This window comes from Bufo gargarizans, chromosome 3 (genome assembly GCF_014858855.1).
Source record: "Bufo gargarizans isolate SCDJY-AF-19 chromosome 3, ASM1485885v1, whole genome shotgun sequence".
Classification (NCBI taxonomy): Eukaryota; Metazoa; Chordata; class Amphibia; order Anura; family Bufonidae; genus Bufo; species Bufo gargarizans.
In genome coordinates, this window is record NC_058082.1 from 198,719,192 (window position 1) to 198,735,478 (window position 16,287).

Below are 16,287 nucleotides of genomic sequence, written 5' to 3' on the forward strand. Positions count from 1 at the left end.
CACCATGCTTCCGTAATACTGAGTGCAGTTCAGGTCACCCCGAGGAGTACAGATTTTTTTATTGCATCTCTCAGGTTATCTGGCGACTGATGAGGAATTTATTAAGAAATGTTGGGGTTGGTAGTGGGACTACTCTAAGAATAATATAGATATAAGCTGACACTGTTCTGGCATACCGCCAAGCCAGTTCTGAGGGGTCAAATAATATCATACACAACAGCACACAGGAGGGACACTAATGCCAAATATGATCAAGTTACTACCCACTTGAGGAATATGTACACAGTCTTTATAAATAATCCGACAGAGCAGAACAAAGTAGCATGGGTGACAGCCAAACACAATTGTGGCCACTATTTGGAATGAAAAGTGAGATTACATGCTGACCAGAAATTAGCTGAACTGTTTAAATTTAGCAATAAGGTGGGTAAACTATTGGCACACCTAGGTAGAGGTCAAAGATCAGTTTCTCATGTCCAGAGCCTGTGTGACAAGGAGGGATCAAGTAGTGGGGACCCTAAACACATACTGGAGATAATTAGAGAGTGATGACTGGGGAGTTGCAGAGAGCGATGAGGAGAAAGCAAAGCTATAAAATATTTTTTTAACTGTATTCCCTGAGGAAAATAAACGGTCAGATCAAATGCAGAATGTAAGAGTAAATTCCTCATTAAAAGTAGCCTCTCTGACCAAGGAAGAAGTACAGCGGCATCTTAATAAGATTAAAATGGACAAATCGCCGGAGCCAGATGGCATACACCCCTGTATACTAAGACAATTAAGTAATGTCAAAGCCAGAACCCTTATTTCTGATATTTAAGGATTCAATATTGACAATGATAGTTCCACAGGACTGGCACTTGTTAACGTGGTGCTAATATTCAAAAAGGGGTCAAAAACGGATCCTTGAAACTATAGGCCAGAAAGTTTAGCATCTGTCGTGGGTAAACTGTTTGAAGGTTTACTAAGAGATGCTATCCTGGAGTATTTCAATGAAAATAAGCGTTTAACACCGTATCAGCATGGCTTCATGAGGAATCGGTCATGTCAAAATAATTTAGTTTCTATGAGATGCTAAGTTCTAGTCTTGACCAGAGTGAGTCAATGGATGCCATATATCTTGACTTCTCCAAAGCATTTGATACTGTTCCACATAAAAGGATATTTTATAAAATGAGAATGCTTGGACTGGGAGAAAATGTCTATGTGGGTAAGTAACTGTCTCAGCGATAGAAAACGGAGGGTGGCTATTAATGGTACACACTCAGATTGGGTCACTGTCACTAGTGGAGTACCTCAGGGGTCAGTATTGGGCCCTATTCTCATCAATATATTTAATGATCTTGTAGACGGCTTGCACAGTAAAATATCAATTTTTGCAGATGACAATAAACTGTGTAACGTAATTAACACGGAAGAGGACAGTATACTGCTACAGCTGGACCTGGATAGATTGGAGACTTGGGCAATGAAGTGGCATTCAGTACATACTAAATGGTAGAACACTGGGTAACACTGACATGGCAAAGGATCTAGGAATTTTAGTGAACAGCAAACTAAGCAGTAAAAACCAGTGTCAGGCAGCTACTTCCAAGGCCATTAGGATAATGGGTTGCATCAAAAGGGACATAGATGAGAATGTAATGAGAACATAGTCCTGCCACTTTACAAATCATTAGTCAGACCACACATGGAATACTGTGTACAATTCTGGGCTCCTGTGAACAAGACTGATATAGCAGAGCTGGAGAGGGTTCAGAAGAGGGCAACTAAAGTAATAACTGGAATGGGTGGACTACTGTACCCTGAAAGATTATCAAAATTAGGGTTATTCACTTTAGAAAAAAAGACAACGGAGGGGAGATCTAATAACTATGTATAAATATATCAGGGGACAGTACAGAGATCTATCCCATCCCCAGGACTGATGAGGGGACATCCTCTGCGTCTGGAGGAAAGAAGGTTTGTACACAAACATAGAAGAGGATTCTTTACGGTAAGAGCAGTGAGACTATGGCACTCTCTGCCTGAGGAGGTGGTGATGGTGAGTACAATAAAGGAATTCAAGAGGGGCCTGGATGTATTTCTGGAGTGTAATAATATTATAGGCCAGTGATGGCTAACCTTGGCACTCCAGCTGTGGTGAAACTACGACTCCCAGCATGCTCCATTTATTTCTATAGAGTTCTGAGAGCAGCCAAGCAAGGGGGGAATATTGGGAGTTGTATTTTTCCCACAGCTGGAGTGTCAAGGTTAGCAATCACTGTTATAGGCTATAGCTATTAGAGAGGGGTCGTTGATCCAGTGAGTTATTCTGATTGCCCGATTGGAGTCAGGAAGGAATTTTTTATTCCCCTAAAGTGGGGGAAATTGGCTTCTACCTCATTAGTTTTTTTTGCCTTCCCCTGGATCAACTTGCAAGATAACAGGCCGAACTGGATGGACAAATGTCTTTTTTAGCCTTATAAACTATGTTACTATGTATACGCAGGAACCATGTGATAATATGTCACACAGCTGCTGGATTACACCTTCCTCATGTAACTGAAGAGGTGCTCATCTGCAAAAATGCCCTGATCACGGATAGTGAAATGGCACTAGTAATCAAATCTCTAATGAATGGGAGGGCCCCGGGCCCTGATGTCTTCCCCAAACAATTATATAAGGGACTATGTGAAGTAATAATAATACGCTTAGGGCTCATGCACACAAACCTTTTTTTTTTTTTCCAGTTTCCGTTCCATTTTTTCACAGGTCCATATACGGAACCATTCTTATTAATCAAGGCCTAAAGATTATGTCCAAATTGAGGCAAATTACTTTGTGGATCTTCTCCCAAACCTGATGCTTTATGAAGGCGTGGTTCAGCCGTGATTGAGAGAATGGCTTTGGGAGTGCAGGGTTCATTAAGGAAAGCTGATTGGGATTGATTCCGGAAAGCCTTTGACAAGGTTTTGGTTAGTATGGGGATCTGGGAGGCATTCAGAGGTTTTAAAACAACTTATGCCAACCTACAAGCTACAGTGTTTCTCCCGGGGTTACTGTCTGGCCCCATTCACCTCCAAAAACATACCAGACAAGGATGCCCCCCGCTCTCTCCTTCTATTTAATATTGCCCTGGAACATTTGGTCCAGTATTTAATTCAATTGGACATTTACAAGGGTATAATGGTGGGGACAAAAGAAGATAAATTAACCTGTTTTGCAGACAACCTGCTTTTATTTTTGGACTCTCCAGATAAACATCTGGAGAAGGTGTTAGACTCCTTTCTGTCCTTTGGCTCTGTTGAGGGATATAAAATTTAGATTTCAAAAAGCCAATAGTTATATTTGCAATTTCAATTCCATGTAAACAGTAGAGGTAGTTGCCGGTCATCTCACTTATCTAGGGATCTTCTATTTTATAACCTAAACCAGGGATACTCAACCTGCGGCCCTTCAGCTGTTGCAGAACTACAACTCCCAGAATGCCCTAATAGCTATAGGCTGTCCAAGCATGCTGGGAGTCTTTCCTTTCTATCGAATAAGAAATGCCCGTGTGTAGCCTGTAGTAAACTATGCCTGTTAAAATGGGAAGAGGGACTCCAGTTACCCAATATTAGATAAAAACTTAGCAGCGATATTTCACCATATATGGGATTGGAATTGGGGCACATTTCATTTCTTCAGTCTAGACCTTGAGCGAGCCTAGACCTAAAGGCTCTTTTAAACACTACAATTAGTCAGATATCAGAATTATTCAAGCATAGTGTGTTCATAAGAGATACTCTGGCAACGTGGAAAGCCATAAGTAAACTATACAAACTTTTGATGTATTTATCTCCGTGTATGCCTTTATGGATGCTCCTGGTTTTCCTACAAGGGAAACAAACTATTTAAGGAGTGGAGAGAACTAAGGATCTTTAGGCCAGACACACAAGAGCAAGTTCAGCATGAGGAATTCACAGCGTGTGTGAGTGAGATGTCCCCTTCTGGCTTCTGACAGGATCACACAGCATTATAATGATTTATAATGCTGTTTAACGCTTAGGCCTCTTTCACACGGGCGTCATGTTTTTGACCCAGATAAGATGCGGGTGCGTCGCAGGAAAATGTGCGATTTGACCGCGCGAGTGCAAAACATTGTAATGTGCTTTGCACGCGTGTAAGAAAAATCTGCATGTTTGGCACCCAAACCCGAACTTCTTCACAGAAGTTCGGTTTTGGGAACGGTGTTGTGTAGATTGCTATTATTTTCCCTTATAACCATGTTATAAGGGAAAATAATACATTCTTAATACAGAATGCATAGTACAATAGGGCTGGAGGGGTTAAAAATAATAATAATTTAACTCACCTTAATCCACTTGTTCGCACAGCCTGGCTTCTCTTCTGTCTTCTTCTTTGAGGACTAGGACCTTTGATGACATCACTGCGCTCATCACATGGTCTTTTACCATGGTGATGGATCATGTGACGGACCATGTGATGAACGCAGTGACGTCACCACAGGTCCTTTTCCTGTGCACAGCAAAGATGAAGACAGAAGAGAAGCCAGGCTGCGCAAACAAGTGGATTACTTTTTAACCCCTCCAGCCCTATTGTACTATGCATTCTGTATTAAGAATGCTATTATTTTCCCTTATAACCATGTTATAAGGGAAAATAATAATGATCGGGTCTCCATCCGATCATCTCCTAGCAACCGTGCGTGAAAATCGCACCGCATCCGCACTTGCTTGCGATTTTCATGCAGCCCCATTCACTTCTATGGGGCCTGCGTTGTGTGGAAAACGCACAAAGAGGAGCATGCTGTGATTTTCACGCAACGCACAAGTGATGTGTGAAAATCACAGCTTATCTGCACAGCCCCATAGAAATGAATGGGTCCGGATTCAGTGCGGGTGCAACGCGTTCACCTCACGCATTGCACCCGTGTGGAAATCTCGCCCGTGTGAAAGGGGCCTTAGAGTCCTGAAATCTACTACATTACACTGACATAATGCTGTCAGTGTGATACAATAGATTCCATGACTCTCAGGGACACACAGTATTTTAAATCATTATAATCCTGTGCAATCCTTCATTCATCAAGTTTTTTCTGCATTGAACTAGCTCATGTGTCTGGCCTTATGGCAGGTTTACACGCCAGGATCACCTGATGAACAAACTTTGCGCTCGTTTATCGGCGGCACATTCATATGGGCAGATTGTCGGCAAAGAGCGTTTGCAGGAAAGGTCGTTCCTGATAATTGGGCTGTGTAAATCTACTTTTATGCTGCACAATATCTTAAAATCTCTGGGGGCAAAGGCTTCTAACATGGCAGGAATTGCTGAACAAATTCCACCTTAATGCTCACCACTACTTACCGTATCTTCGGTGCAAATCTCAGACAGCTTCATTGGGAGAAGATAAATTGACATGCTTTGACAGCCTCTAGGGTCCTGTGGATACAATGACTAGACTATCTGAACTCTACTTTAGGACTAAGGAGGCGGCGATGGTATTCCGTAAATGGAAAGGGGAGACAGTATTGAGTCATGGAAGGAAATGCAACTCCGTAAAATGCACAAAGGAACATATGCTTTTGACCTGCCCTACAAGAATGCTCATTCGCAAGGTGTCCCAAGTGTGGCCTACGAGAAGCTGGTTTGCTTCATTGTCTATGGGAATGTCTCAAGTTATTCATTGTCTGTATTTAGATAAATTACGTATGTAAGATACAGTAGATGTCTGTGCACTTCCTCAGCGATGCATTTTTCATTAGATTCCTATAGACCAAGGAGCTGAATCTTCAGGAATGGTTGAGATTAAGGAAATTAATTTCATTTTGTTGGCAGCCAAGAAATGCATTTTAAAGAGGACCTTTCACCTGGAAAAACATTGCGAACTAAGTATCCTGACATATACAGCGGCGCCCAGGGATCTCACTGCACTTACTATTATCTTTGCTCACTAAGTTATAGTAGGCGGAGACTGCCCTTGTTCTGCTGGGCGTCTCCTCCTCCTAGGCTGTAGCGCTGGCCAATCACAGCGCACAGCTCACAGCCTGGGAGAAAAAAAGCTCCCAGGCTGTGTGCTGCGATTGGCCAGCTCTACAGCCGAGGAGGAGGAGACGCCCAGCAGAACAAGGGCAGTCTCCGCCTACTATAACTTAGTAAGCGAAGATACCGGAGGACATAACGGGAGAACGGAGCGGCGCCCAGGGATAATAGTAAGTGCAGTGAGATCCCTGGGCGCCGCTGTATATGTCAGGATACTTAGTTTTCTAACTCTTTAATCTCACAATCTCTCACCTTAGTTGAGGTACTTTGAGACATCTCATGTACATGGATAGCATATACATAGAAAGACCAAAAAAAAAAAAAAAAGTATTTTTATTGAACACACATTGTCAGACACAAATAGGGCAAGTGATGGAACCTTTTAGATGAACTACTTGCCACAATGAGGCTCAGGTGAAGCGCAAACTAGGAGAATCAGGCCTTGCAACTCATTGGGGACTCTCGTGGAGCAGTCAGTTTGAAAATATACAATAGTTATTTGTTTAGTGAGAAGGGATCAGTTCTTGTAAGAAAAATGTAGACAGGAAAATATTGGATATGACTTGAAAAAGCATCCGGTCTTTAAAGAGGACCTTTTAGGATATTTTTTTTGTTTAAGTACCTTTACTTGCGGGGAACCCTCAGCTGGTGCTGCAATCATTGTTGTTTTTTTTTTTTTCCCCAAATATCCCTCTCCCTACCCCTCCCCCCCCTGCAGTTTTCCCACCCAGCATGTTAATACTGAGCATCGGTATAGGTAGGAGATGCCAGGGTTTCTCATTGGGCGTCTCCTTCTCCCTGGCTGTGCCGCAATTCAATCGCAGCAGAGCCAGTCATAGCCAGGGAGGAGACTCCCACTGAGAAACCCTGACCTCTCCTCCTTCCTATACCAATGCTCAATATTAAACTGCAGGGGGGGAGCGAGGGATATTTGAAAAAATAAAAACAATGATGGCTGCATCAACAGCGCATACCCCGCAAGTAAAGGTACTAAAAAGGGACCTTTCATGTTGTTTTTTTGTTTTGTTTTTAAGGCCTGGTCATTAAATTATTAATATGCTTGTTTTTGTGTGAAAATTAATAAAATGGAGGTAGTGTTTTTGGGAACCATTTTTTTTTTTGTAAGGACATACAGGGTACATAAAATAAAGTCTTGGTCATAATGATACTATCCCTAATTTCTGCAACAAAACTGCACTGTGGATACATAAATGAGAAGTGCTGAAAATGACTGATCAGGGCTTTGGCATTAAATAGGATAACAGAGCTGACTCTCTTGTCCAGAGGTAGTGTGCCTATGATCAAAGGTTACACATTGAAATGAACCAAGCATCAATATTTAACTTTGCTGAGATTAACTATTTATTTTGGGGTTAAAGCAAATCAGGGGGGTCATAGGCCAATTTCAAATCAGCACGATCCATGTAACTGCTGCGTTTCGAAAACTAAACACTGCTCCTCTTACCAAACTTACATCATCATTATAATGCTGTGTGTTCCTGCCAGACCATGAGTTTTCTGTACTGTACTCGCTGCATTATGCAGTGGTCAAGCAGGAGCTGATGCTGGGATTTGGGGTCAGAGGAAGAGTGTGTTCAGTCTGTAAATGCATCCATCACATGAAGCTTGTTTCCTGGACTTCATGTCCAGGGGGTTGCCTGGTATGGACATGAGACATTTTATATATATATATATATATATATATATATATATATTTTTTTTTTTTTAAAGTCTATCTTCTGACCTACTTTTACTCCACCCCTCAAAGTGGTGAGCTTCACCAATTGTAAAAAAAAAAAAAAAAAAAGAAAAAGCATGAAATGCTGCATCATTTTCACGCCACAAAACTGGCATAGCAGATTTGATAAATGTTCCTCAAAGTTATGCTGTCAGTTCCCAAAAGCTTAAAAAGGTGTATCATGGGTAATAAGTCAGATCAACCAGACTTATATTTCCTGTTTTTTCCTGAAGACTTTTTGCGAGCTACGAGAATGCCTCAACATTAAATACTAGTAACATGTGCTTCAGTCATGTAGGCAAGATGTTGGCTGCATTTGCAGGGCTAAAGCTATTAGGTGTGATCAAACTGCTACAGGAGAGGTGTTAGAACGGCATTGTAAGTGGCAGATACATATTATGTTGCCCCTCCACCTCTATTCAAGGTTGGTTTCTCCAGTTTAAGCAAAAGGGGGAGTACAGAAAGCACAAGGCCTGATGCACTAGTGGGGCTCCCAGCACTATGGCCAGCCGCTTGCTGCTCCATCTAGGTAATTTACATAACTATAAAAGTTGATATCTTTACTTTTATTAACCCCCTATAGAAAAGAAATACATTGCTTTACTTAGCATGATCAACCCTGTCGGGGAAATATGCCTGGTTTAGTAGGATTAATCATGCCGATGCTGACAGAGGCTCCTTTAAACCACAGTATAAGTATGCAATATAAATCTAAAAAAATACTTGTGTGGTACATGTAGGGCCCAAGAAGAGGGAAGAAGGAAACCTTTTACAAATGGAAAGGTTTTCCTAGTTCCCTCATCTGAGATCAATTCCTATTTTTGGTAAACATGAATTCTACAAAAATTAAGCTAAAAAGAAAATCAGACTCTAAATATGAGGTTGGCAAATACATAATTTAATGAAAAAGTATTTGTAAAACATCAGGGACATCAGAAAAGGCTCAGTCAATTTTTGGAAATTGAATATATACATATTTATATATTTAAAAAAAAGTAAAAAAAAAAAGAGAGGGGTCAAACATCTACAGATGAGTAAACTATATTATCTTTTTGGCTGTATTATGGAGTCACCATTTTTGTTGGCCAGTATTTGAATTCAAGAGACAGCAGAGCATAGCACCAGTGTAATACTGTTGGAAGATCTACATTTTTGCGTGCACCATCATCTATAACTAGACCAAGCATGATGTATGGATTTCATTTTGGTTGTGAACATTTTCATCATTTTCTACTACCCCAACATAATCCCCACCTCAAGTGGAAGTCCAGCTGCCAGTACTCCTACCAATCGGGTGAACCGGTCTATTTGCTCCTAATACAGAAATTACAGGAAGTTAATGCACTCGGAAGCTCTGCAATGAATTTTGTCATCTAACCAATAGTGAACAACCATTACTATTGGCAACATTTTTTTTAGATGAGCTTCAATTTTAACCAGGGGTTTCGACACATTCTTCACACACAAAAAAAATAATTCTAAGAGTGGGCAAATTGTGAAAAAGCCACTGCTGGCCACCTTCAATCCATTTTGCTTCACAGAGCTTTCAAATCACAAAATCAACAAAAGCACAGTGTTTTTTACTGGTAAACATTTGAACACAGATTAGGAGCAGTGGATGACTGTATATGCAACTGCTCTCCTCACTGCATTAGTCGAAAAAGCCCCCTAAATGTGACAGCATATAGCCCCTCATAAGGAATGGAGGACGGGGATGTATGTGTTTGAGACCGCATTAGAGCCAACAGTGTCTGCTTTCACCCTCCCCAACAGAGGCATAGAAAATGGAAGTTTTGTCCTCTGCCCTGACTTCTAAAACCCCACCCCAAATATTGCACCTAGGAATTCCATCCTGGCATCATTTAACGCTAAAGGCAGGCTTTCAGATGATACCAGGATGAGCTACATCCATAATATTCCATTTAGCTGCCACAATTGTTTGACGTATTGCAGTTCTGCTTAGCAGTGAAAGGGTTAAATAGGTCCTTCTCAGCTGTTGAAATGTATTAAGAATAAGGGCACACAAGTAATTTTCACTTGCATGTTGCAGTCAATTGGTTTAAGCACAAGGGTATTTTTTTCTGGCAATGTAAGGCCTGGCTATAAACTGCGTCCACATGAAATTCCAGAGAGAGAGAGGGGGTGAGATGTCCAGAGGTGAGAGAGCGGGATAGGAGATGACAGCCTGGGCACCTTCTATGGACCTCCCAGCAGGACACTTGTGCTTCACTAGCAGATTGATTCAAACCTCTTTTTCCGGGCCATGAAACCACATACCCTACATGCTATGTCACCTACCGTCCAAGGTTTAATAGGTATAAATGAGCTCACAGACTTCCTTTAAACCTGCCTTGATTTTCCCTTAAAAACTGGATGTATATGAAAAGTTATAACTTCTGCTGCAAGCAATGTTCTGTCTGGGGCAATATGGCAACTGTCTAACTGAACAGCCAAGGTCAAAGGCACCTGGTCCCCTTAACACATACACACAGAGGATTGTCAGGTTCCAATGAAATCAGCAGGTTTGGCCAATTCGCATTTCGCACGCAGACCAGTGTGCAAAAAATACGGACAGCATACAGATGTCATCTGTGTGCCGTCTATCTGTGTGACCGCAAAATACAGAACATGTGCCATTCTTGTCCATTTTGCAGAGAAGAATAGCCAGTTCTAGTGAGGGGAGTGAGAAAACTGTGGCAAGCACACGGACGGCATCTATATTTTGCAGATCCGTGTTTTGAGTACTGCAAAAGGGATATGGCCGTGTGCATGCACCCTGTTAGATTACGACTCAATGTTTGCATATTGCAGTGTAAAAATCACACTTTCAGACACTCCCAATTTTTGCAAGTGAGCTGGTAAATTCTATAGTATAGAAAGGAAGTCAGTTTCTCTATTCATTGCTATAAGACTGCCATAGGAATAAATAGAAAAACTGACTTCCTTTCCACACAGCAGGAGCTGTGGGTAAATGGGGGTCATAAATTAGAATAAAAAAATAAAAACATTGGAAATGGGGAATCCAAAACTCAGTACAGTTCACAAACGCAAGTATAACGACTGCTTAGGAAGACCTCTTGTGTGTTTTTTATTTATAGTGGGGGGCTCTGCATTCAGAATAGAAAGAAAGTAGTGTTCTGTTGTGACCTCAGTGCTATTCCCCCAGCTGCCATGAATACATTCTGCAGATCACGATTCTTCATGCATACGACCCATGCTCAGCTGATCGTTTCAGTCTGACTGAAACACAATGATAAATAATGTAAATCTACCATTCCTCTTTGTAAACCATATTCACATATTGGCATCTGGTAGGTATACCGTTTAAATATTTACATCAAATGCATTGCACGACAAGCAAATCCTGTACACTGCCATTAAAATTCACATTAAAAACAAGGTATTTACACAAAGTAATACTCTCACTTGTTAGCAAAGATATTTAAAGGCATATTTAAACTATGGTACAGAGCTTCGCTTCCACATAAATTAAACAAGGTGTTTGTATTGTATAATATTTAAGAACATTTTGGCGTTACAAATAATATAAAAATGTAATTGTGCATATTATTATTCCGGGCTCTACAAAAAGTAACACTGCAGCCTGTGCATTCTCCTAGACGAATGACTCGTCCACACCCTTAGCATGGCCTTTCCACTAGAAAACCAGATTAAAAAAAAAAAAAAAAAAGAATTCCATATTCACTGGATTCCTAGAGATGGAGGCTCTCTTTTTGGCATTAGAATATGCACAGGCATTAAATAAATGATTTGGGGAGCCATGAGCCATCACCTCTGTCCCGAACTGTGAGGAACCATACTCTTTTTGCTTCTGTTACGACTGTTTCTATTTGAGTCTCTGTTAGGACTTTCTCGACTTGAGCTGCCTCTTCTCAGTCGCATGTGGTCCTTATTTTCGTCACTTTCAGCTTCTGAGTCACTCAATTCTAAGTCAGGACAGTAGCCATCATTATCCTGATATGGAGTCCCCGAAGACTGGCATTCAGTAGTCTGTTTGTTCCACAAACGCTCTTTCGCAGACTGCCTTTTTTGAGGTTTTTCACAGCTTCGAAGATCTTCTGTGGTCCTTACCAAGCTGTTTGTGGTTTCTTTGAATGATCGGCTATAATGTTCAATGTTGGACTTTCTAAAGTTTCCTGGGCTAGGCAGAGACGTTGTGATTAAGGACTCCTGGTCATGAGACGTTTGGCTTAAGCTCTCCCTTTGGATTCTGTCCGCACTAGAATGTAAAATTCCATTAGACTTGCTTGACTTGAGATGTTGACGCTGAACTTTCCCACTTCCATTTGAAGACTGTCCATGTATTACAGCTTGTAGAGACATTGGTTTACCTGAGCTCCTATATCGTGACGTTTGTTGCATCACTGGTTCCTGATTCTCAATCCGGGGATTACTACTCTCTAGTAATCCATTCCGTCTTTGTTCGGAGGCCAAGTGGGAGGAGTAGTGTTTAGTGAGGACCTCTGAAGATTTCTGTAGCTTTCTGCCACGGCCATGATGTGAAGTATTGTTTTTATCAACAAGACCTGATCGTTTGCCAGTCTTCACTGAACTGTTTTTACTGTCTCCTTGTGTGCATTTTGGCATTTTTAACTTCAAAGTTATTCTTGGAGGAGGGTAAAATAATGTATTCTCCAGCGCACTTGATAAAGGTTGTCCTAGGGACACAAAAACAGAAAAATATTAAATGGTAATTGATATTATTCATTACACTTTACTAGAATTGTAAATTCTACTTTTGTAAGGGGAGAACTATAATCTAATGTAAGAACACTGTGGTGTTTCACATGCCAGAAGCCAGAAGTGTGACATGCCGTCTACACATACGTCACTGCTGTTGGCTAAAAGTGCTGGGAGCAGTGGGGAAAGCATCATGGAGCTGGAACTGGAGTATCATGACAGGTGAGAGCTTTTTTTTTTTTTAACCCCTGCATCCTGCCTGCATATATGTAAATAGATTCCCAGTCTTGGAGAACACCTTGATAACTGCAGATGACCGGGAAGAACTTGCATGGTTAGTGTACTAATAAGTCCATAAAAGGATATTTTGAAGAAGGGATATAGATTTACATCACTGCTGTGATGTAATTCAAAGTATTGTAGATGTCTAGGGGTTAAATCAAGGTAAAAATAAATCATTTTTGGTGACTTTTTCCATGTCACATCTCAGCAGTCATCTCATTATCAGCAGGCAGAATTACAATTATAAACACTAAGAGCTCATTCAGATGGCTGTATACTGTCCGCAAAAAAAACAGATTGCATTCCTTTTTTTGCTGATCCAATAGAGCCATGTCCTGATTTTCACTGACAAGTATACGACATGTTTCATTTTTTTTTTTTTTTTTTTGCTGAGCCGTGTAATGGAAGAAAAGGGCCCAATAGAAGTGAATGGGACAGCATATAATCCACCCCAAAAAAAACAACTGGTCCGCATTTTTGCAGACAGCATACAGCCGTCTGAATGAGCCCTTACAGTGCAATAAAATGTAACTTTTAATAATCATGTATAAAAACCAACATACAGTCACAGAAGACTCAGACGTTTCCACATATATAGGCTACAAGGTGTCCGGCGACTACTTTTGTGAACCTATGTTGATGTACCTTGCCCTGTAAGAAAGCCCACTGAAGAAGCTGGCATAAAACCAAGAGAAACAAATGAATTTAGGATATTTAAAAGGTAACTGTAGTGATCAGTCTGTGGGTTGCTCTTTCCAGGGCAGGTTCTCTGCAGTCTTCAGCCATCTTTGAACCCCAGAGTTACCACCAGTCAGTCTCCAAGCCAAACAATCAGATACCACTATTGGACATCTGGAGAAGTCAATAGCAACGCTTAATCTTGTTTGTTAAGTTTTGACTTTTGTGTGCTACCTGTAGCTATATGCATTTTACATATTCAGTGTTGAGATACCTATCAGAGACAATTTATCGCAGGTGCAACACAAACTGCTTATAAACCAAACAAATTGCACTCTGCTTCAGAAAGTCATTAAAAAAATCCTATCTTTATTGGAATACATTAGATTAAAAAACAAGGGGGTGTCCTGTGGTGGTGCCTATTTCGGGTCTGTATATATCCTTTGTAGGGTTGCACCGGGTATCGCATGCGATCCCGCGAACCCCATCAATTAACCCCTGAGGTGCGGTCATTGAGGCTGGGTGCCGGCTCCCCTCCTCCTCAGTATCTCCATTGATGGCAGTGGCAGCTTCCAATCAGAGCCCCAGCAGTAAGATGGTGGGGCTCCGATCAGTTACCATGGAATACAGGATGCTACTGAAGCCTTGGCTGCCATGGTAAGCTCCCTGCTGCTATGTGCACAAAGCACAGGGACAGTGTAAAATCCTATTCACCCTAACAGATCTCTATTAAGGTAAATAGGACAAGGGTTCTAGCACCTAAGGGGGCCAATAGTTATTAAATAAAAAGTAAAAAATATAATAAAAAGGATAACTGTCATATTTTCACAATTTTTTTTTTGCTGTGGTGGTGATAATCTATAATCACTAATGTGTTCACATACCACTTGTTTAATAAGATTCCGTCTATAGTAATTGCTCCTCACAAGACTTCTTTCTGACTCTCTTCTGAAGATGGCCCCTGATGCCCTTACCCTGAGGCCTGCCTCCCTCCCTAACTACCCAGAATTCATTTGGCTCATCTAAGGAACGCGTAGCCTCACCCTAACCAATCGGCTTTCTCCAGACTTAAACACGCCCTCTTCCTCCTGAGTAGTTGATAGCAAATTTTTATTGCGAATATTGGCACTATCCCGGTCCGACGGGAGCGCGCACGTAGGGTTTGGGACTGCCCACTACTACGTCCTCCGTCTTCTGTATATAGAAGGTAGGAGACAGAGGACACCTAGCTGTTTTAGCCGCACCACCGAAATGCCTGGGGGAGGAAAGAACATGCTGCTGCAATTACTAGGTAATTCAATACCTATACAAAAGTATTAACTAGGGAACTAAGGTAAACTTAGTCAGACCAATCCAGCCGATTAGCTGTTTGAGAAGGCAGCGGTGCTCCAGCAGCGCCGCGCTATTCTCACTCTTTACCGCAGGCCTAGTGACATCACGACTAGTATCAACTGGCCTGGGTGGGGAGGGGCTAAGCTCCATTCAAGTGAACAGAGCTTAGCCGCACCCAGGCCAGTTGATACTAGTCGTGACGTCACTGGGCCTGCGGTAAACAGTGAGAAGGCCGCTGCTGATCGGTGGGGGTCCCGGGGCTCGGACCCCTGCTGATCAGATGCTGATCTATCCAGAGGACAGATCATCAGTTTAAACAAACTGCAGAACCCCTTTAAATGACCCCCTTTCCAATTTTACATATAAACAATAAAAATAAACATATTAGATATCACCACGTCCGAAAAAGTCAGAACTATTAAAATATTTAAAAAATCTATATGGTGAATGTCGTAACAGGGCAAAACATTTTTGGGGGGTATCGTGACAACCCTAATCCTTTGTATTGATTTGCTGCAGATCCACCATATGTTTTTTACTTGCTAGTATTTACTTTTTACATCCTGCGATGTTTATTGGTGATCACGCTTTGGCACCTCCATGTGGTTTTGCCCGTCGATACCATTTACTTGATTTTTTAATCTAATGTATTCCAATAAAGATGAGATTTTTTTAAATGATTTTCTAAAGCACTGTGCCATTTTTTTGGTTTATGGGTGCTAATAATCCGTGGTAAGTTTGTTATAAGCACTGGCTGTGGCGATGTTATTGATGTAAGTGCTAGTAGTGATACAATCAGAGGTGGGTTCCCATCGTTTGACCCAACTGGATGTCTTACAGCCTACATATGTGGCGACTTCCGAGTGTTTTGTAACTGTGTACGTTTTTATAAGTAGTCTTAAAAGGCATGTTTATCGTACTGTTGCCATTTTCCAGAAATTGCTTGATCTGGGCTGCATTCATTGCGACCGGATGGCTTTTCTGTGATTCTGATAAGCAACACCTATATAAAGATAATACAGGATCCACACTGACAATGACCTCCCCAGACTATAGGTCCCTATGGTTCAGTAACACATCTCTAAATAATGTTAGCATCAACTCGGGCAAGATGATTGCCATCATTATCATCTACAAAAAAATATACAATAAAATATTTTGCAGTATCTGGATTAACCCCTGATTATTGCTGATAATTTTAAAACGCTTTGACTTATCCAGGCCATTCAGAGATTGTTTTTTCGTCACATCCACTGGATAATTGGTATGAATTAGTACCCTTATATATTGTGAGTCATTTGTGAACATGTTTGTAGCTTGAAAAAGACTGTTGTCGAAACGTTGCTGCTGATTTTGTGGTGTATTAAAAACACTGAATAGCCTTTGGAGTGCCGTGACCTTCTTCATTTTTTCTGGTATTTGTGGGGTCTGTGAGGCCGGGACCTGACGTCACGAGCACCGCCGCAAAGCCCCTTGAATGCATTCAAGTAAGTGGTGCTGTCCTACCACCTCTTTTTGTTTGACCCATTCTA

At 41.3% G+C, this 16,287-nt stretch overlaps 1 protein-coding gene across 1 annotated transcript in view; it reads right to left on the minus strand.

Annotated features, from left to right (window-relative positions):
• Positions 1–8,647: 8,647 nt before the first annotated feature.
• The window catches only part of JADE3 (jade family PHD finger 3), a 65,195-nt gene continuing 57,555 nt past the window's right edge, over positions 8,648–16,287 (minus strand). Inside the window, exon 11 of the mRNA XM_044284967.1 lies at positions 8,648–12,441. Coding sequence (XP_044140902.1) covers positions 11,552–12,441 — 890 coding nt within the window. The 3' untranslated portion in view covers positions 8,648–11,551. The remainder of the gene's footprint in view (positions 12,442–16,287) is intronic.